General features: G+C 37.3%; 1 protein-coding gene across 1 annotated transcript in view; it reads left to right on the top strand.

Moving 5' to 3' along the window:
- PRTG (protogenin) overlaps positions 1-2219 on the top strand; it is a 119242-nt gene extending 117023 nt beyond the window's left edge. Inside the window, exons 19-20 of the mRNA XM_050968715.1 lie at positions 581-685; positions 1830-2219. Of these exons, the coding sequence (XP_050824672.1) occupies positions 581-685; positions 1830-2216 (492 nt within the window). The 3' untranslated portion in view covers positions 2217-2219. The remainder of the gene's footprint in view (positions 1-580; positions 686-1829) is intronic.
- Positions 2220-6000: the final 3781 nt, after the last annotated feature.

Here is a 6000-nt window from a genome sequence, read left to right on the forward strand (position 1 = left end):
TCAGGCTCATAAATGTTCTAAGCAGCACCATTAAATGAGTGTGATGTGAGCAGGTACTAAAATGTGCATCAATATCTTTTTTGTATATTTTAATGGATAAAGCACGTTGGGTTATATGTATCTTATAGACACGGGTTTACTAGAGTCAAATGTATAATAATGCATGTATTAGCATTTGAATGCTGGCAGGATGCTCACCACTGTGCAGATGTATAATTAAACATGGTCCCTTCCCCGTGAAACTTCAGTTCTAAGGGACCAATCTGGCAAACATGAGTTATCCTTACTTTCATATGTTGTCATATTGACTCAATGTGTGTTCAGCACACAGTACTCTGACTTTAATGGAGCTGTTCATCTGAAGAGTGTTTGCAGGAACCAGTCCTAATTCAGTCACAGACAACACACACATCGATGCTAGCCGAAAGTGATGGTGATGTTAGAAACAATACTAGCTGAAATGTTTTGCTGTATTTGTGGTACTGTAATTATTGTTGTGCTATGGTTTATTTTTAAACTCGTGTCATTTTAATTTAATAAAGCAAGATTATCTCTCTCTTTCCCCCTCTCTCTATTTTAGGGGGGAACTGATCTGATTATTAACAGTTATGGTCCTATCTCAAAGACCAGCTGCAAGAAAAGGTGGCTCTTCTTCCAAGATTCTAGGAAGGTGAAAACAGAGGAGGTAACCTACCCAAATTATTGTGAACACAAAAGGCCTGGTACAGTCCCATGACATTGCAAGGAAGGATGTCTAGGCTTGTGGTCATTAAAATGCATTACTAAGGGCTTAGTCTCTAAGGGGATGGTTTCGGTGTCTTGGTGTTAAATGATGAACATTATACTGTCTCGTTGTAAATGCAAATTGAGATGTTATTCTTCATTTCCTGCCCCTTAACCTATTGTGTAGTGTGGCTCTCTAATGTTAAACAGGTGCTATGTTTTACCTAAAACTGACTGCACTCCATCAATGGATGAAGGGGTTCCTGCATATAACAATCATATGCACAAATATAGTATTAAATTTGAAACTTACTTTATAAACATCAATTGAATAATCCTCCCACTAACCGGAGTGCTAAGTAAGTAGGTAGTATTATCTCTGTGTTTACAGAAGGAAAACAGACAGACAGTGAGACATTAAATGACTCATCCAAAGTACAAAGGGAACTCTGAGGTAAAGCTGGAACTGAAACTCCAGAGTCAGTGGCTCCTAATACTGTGCTCTGACCACCCCCTCTTTGGATAAAAGGCAGCATATAATAGCAAAGTCTACAGGACAACCATGCCAGCTTACACTTGCTGGGGATCTTCTCTGACTGATGTTCATGGAATCATTGTGACTTGTACTGTTCTCTCACACAGTCAAGAAATAGGAACTGTCCATAGCTATGTTTAAAATATATATTCCAATACGTTTCCAGCCAAAAGCTTGCCCAGAAGCTGGTAAGTTGCTGCATATTTCTGATGCTTCTTCAGGTAAAATATTTGCAGCAACCATAAGCATGCTGCATGAAAGAAAATCCATGGAGGGGAAAACAGATGCACAAATATAACTTTAAAATACACACAGGGTCTCCAGTGAAAATCAGCCTCCGTTATCTGTGATTAGGTTGAATGAAGTATTTCATCTAGTACTGTAGAAGAAAATATGAGAGAGAATTGGGGCTATACCTTTTTCTCCTCCTGTAGGATGGCACAGATTGTTCCCAGCTAATGCTGCTGTAAGGCATTCCAGCCAAATGGGGTGGGGAATTAAACAAGCACTGCTCATGTATCTATTTGAGAGAGGTTGATTAACCTCTGTCTCACACCTTGTTTTTATCCAGCCTCAGAGAAGATTTGTCCAAGCTGTGTGCTTATATCAGCCAGGCACCACTGTACTGATCAGTGAAGATGACTCCCCCAGTTCCCCAGGCCAGCAATCCAAGTTCCAGATGCCATTCAGTATTGTAGCTGATACAGAGCATTCAGCAAACAGCGAAGGAAGCCATGAGACCGGAGACTCTGGAAGATTCTCTCATGAGTCCAATGACGAGATACATCTTTCTTCTATTAGAAGTGTCACCCCACGCACCTCCAGTTTCTTTGCAGGCAGTGACTCAGGTGTGAACGTGAACCCTGTCCTGAGTAACTGTGAGGGGCCTCCGGTACCACTGGCTACGGACCAGACTCCTACCTCATCTCTTCAGATACAGTGCCCGGTACAAAACTGAATGACCTATCCTGACAGTCATGCCTGACGTCCTCACAATGTATGTCTGTTCGAAGGACAATGAACAGGGAGCCAAAGGTTAATGTGGAAAGCCTGATAACCCATCAGGTGATTCCATATTTCTTTTGAATGTTTTTTGTTGTTTTTCTTAAGTCACTCACTTTGAATGTTCAGTGGTAAACAATGTGAAAGGAAAGATTTCTGACTAGAGTTGAAAATATATCACTGGAGCAAAGGGAAGGCTGTTGGCCCCTTTGCTGAATATCTACCTCAGTTTGCCAAATGGCGAACTCTGAATGACAACTGCTTTACCTCATTTGTATTATAGTTGGTCTCAGCTACATAACTGATGATACTTCCTAGTAGGATTTTTTTTATTTTATTTTATTTTTTTGCTGTATGTTGTGTATGTGTGTGGTGTGTGTGTGAGAGAGAGAGAAATCAAAGGAGTTGTATAGGTAGATGAACAAGACAGTTTAGCTGAAGCTCTGACTTTAAAAAGAGGGGACCCTTGAGGGGATTAGATAAATGATTTACCATGACTGACCTGAAGAATATCAAATGAGAAAACTGTAGGACCGTTACTTTTGAGAAAACTGTGCATTAGCATGGGAATAATGGAGTTAGTACTTCAAAATGTTCAGTAAACAGCTACATTGAGTCTTTAAAAAGTAATTGGATTCTCTTTTTTCCCACTTGATTGCTATATCTTCCAGTGTCCCAGCCTGCTTAGGACAGTGCCTTTTCCACACAGTTCTGTTGTGCCAGCAGTTGCTGCCAAGATGTATGTTAAATCCACAGGGCTCTAGGGCATGCTGGATTACCCACAAAGACATAAAACTGCTCCTTTATTGACGATTAATGCTAGAAAGCATGGTGAAATTAATTAGTATTCAGCTTCCAACCAGCTTGGAGTGGTGTGAAAACTCTGCCTGATAAAAACACATAGAATAGACAAGTAATGCTGAATGTTTCAGTATCCCAGTACTTCATAACAGTGGTGCCTTCCATGATATATAATGAAATTACTGCTTTGCCTTATTCCTTCTTAGCATTCATAAAGTTGCTTCGGAGTATAGAAAGATGCCTTAAATGCTTCTTAGATTTTATGGGTAAATTGTGAGATTAGTAAATTATATTTCAGTTTTACCCAGCTCTACAGTATGTCTGAGCTGTTGCTAAAATGTAGTCCTGTTTCTTGCCTCAGTTTGGGATGCTGTTAGTGAGGAATTTTAGTTCAGGGAGTGACTTCAACCACATGCCAGTCTAAAACCCTAATTAGGCCTCAATGAAAAATAAAAAGACAGAGCTTTAGTTGAAAAGTCTGTTGAAAGGGTGAATGTTGATATTGCTTTGTACCCATACAATTCCTGTTTTATACTACCTCCTTTTAAAGTTATTCTAGTGTTATTTTTTTTTCCTGTACTCAGGGAACAGTTTGTTACTTTTGAGCTGCCTCAGAGAAATTTGGGGCAAACTGACAGGGTATCATGTTTTTGTTTTTAATGGGCAGGGTGGGGATAGGGGTCGAATTCATCAATGTCGTAAACTAGTTCATATACAGTTCCCCCCACAGTTCATTTTGAAAAAAAAAATGAGACATTTGTTTATATTTTTCAAAATGTCAAAAATGTAAGGTCATGGAAAAACAGCTAGGGTGAAATACTCAGTGTCAAAACTTGCATCAGCTTAATTAACATTAAGATTTCACCCCTTATGTGATCTGAATTACTTTTGGCTGCTTATTTACGAGTCAGAAGCGAGTCAAAAGCCATCAATAAGTCTAGTGTTCTGTTTTTATTTATTTTATTTTGATGTTTTGAAGAAGCGGCCTGTAGTTACTGTAGATCTCTAGCTTGTAACTATTTGCTCGTTCTGTACCAGACAGTACATGTTCACCTTTTCATAGCGTTGTTGAAAGAAAGGCTTTAAAATAATGTACCAAAGAATTTTCTGTAGGGAAAAAAAAGAAAACTGCATATTATTTTCCAAAAATAATTGAATTAGTTAAAAAACTATAGATTTGAAGAGCTGAATACATTTTATTGTATAAGTAGTTACTAACAAAAAACAATAGGGCTTCTATTGATTGAAGTAGTTGATTGCATAGTTTAGTTGTATGCTTCTACAATTTTTAACTACCTTATTGTTACAAGAGCTTTTAAAGAAAGTTGTAATAATGTCTTACCAGCAGATATCTCCAAAGACTTCCAAGTGTAATTTGTTTTTTTTTTCTTCAGCATGTAGTTCTTCAACAATACAGTATTAGATAAAATATTTTTGAATAGTTTGTATCTACTCACTGAAGAAAAAGAAAACCTTTTCACCAAAGATTTATTTTTTGGTCTCATCGGGCAAAATATTTAGTGTACAGCAAAGTACTGTTTCTAGATAGCTGAATTCTTTGAATTTGAATTTGTGAATTCTTTGAAAATAGATAAGAATGTGTAACCATAGCATGAAGTTTCACGCTTTTTCTTTCAGATTAGCCTCATTTTAGTGTTTCACTCAAAAAGGGCTGATATGCAAAGGGTAGCTATTTTTCTTCTCCAAAGACTTGTTTGCTGTAAGTACTGATACACTGATATCGCTTTTATGCCATACATTACTATTAACTCTACTCCTCAGCTTTTTCATGCCAAAGATCAGCTACATAGATTAACTTGTGAATAATCAGAGAGGAGCAGATTAGATACCAGTATTTTTCAGTCTGATAGAGAGTCTAGCTAGCCTCAGTAGCCAAAGAGATCAGAGTATTAAATTTATTAAAGAGCAATACATCCACAGTGCTGTTTATCCATACGTTGTTATTCAAGTACTTTTTATCAGCAAATGAAGAAAACCAAAGATATTTAAGGTTACCTCAGCATATAGGCAAACTTAGTTAGGCAATAAATTGTTCTGTCTTTTTCTTTGTTTTATGTTAACCAAATATAATGTGTATCTCCAGAACCTAGCCCATATGGACACACTTTTCTTTACTTTGTCATAAGCCTAATCCAAACTAATATACATTCTTCCTATGGAACAAAGAGCATGATCACAGCAAAGATTTATGTGGCATGATGATAATTTGGACTCTATCACAAAAATAGTATTTTATGGGAAACACATTTTCTTACAACTCAGGAGAAGCCTAGTGTGAGCAAGGTAATTCCTACACATATGGTTTGATGCTGTTCCCATTGAAATCAATGGCAGAACTCCTGTAGACTGCAGTGGAAGCAAAATCAGACGCACAGTTTAAATGTTGTGGTATCCTTCAGGACATAGAGCCAGTAAGGGTGCAATATGATTTAATAATCGATGTAATTACTTTGACAGTTATGGGAATTAACTTTCAAATACATTTATGATTCTTAAAGGGCAGTTTTCATATGCAAAGTTTGTCCGTTCCTTTGGCCGGAGGAATGTCTGACAAAACTCTAGAGGCAAAATAATCATAGAATGTCCAGAATTTTTTTGTTGTCTGTGTCCACAGATCCTGGGTTCTGGAGATGAGAAAACACCCATTCTCTAATTATGAATTTTACTGAGTATGTTTGGAAGATGAACATAAATATGGAATTTTCTGTTACACCATGTGAACTGATTTTGTTAAATGTGTTAGGAACTAAAGAGCCATGGCTGATGTAATGAGCGTATGTGCAACTCTTGTATTTTGAAAAAGAAATTCAGTTGAAGAGACTTGGAAGTTTGCATGTAAAAACTTACAGAAAAAATCCTAACATTGACTGAGTGGATTAATTAATTGGGAACACACCAAAAGACCCAGCATGCTTGAG

This window comes from Gopherus flavomarginatus, chromosome 9 (assembly GCF_025201925.1).
Source record: "Gopherus flavomarginatus isolate rGopFla2 chromosome 9, rGopFla2.mat.asm, whole genome shotgun sequence".
Classification (NCBI taxonomy): domain Eukaryota; kingdom Metazoa; phylum Chordata; order Testudines; family Testudinidae; genus Gopherus; species Gopherus flavomarginatus.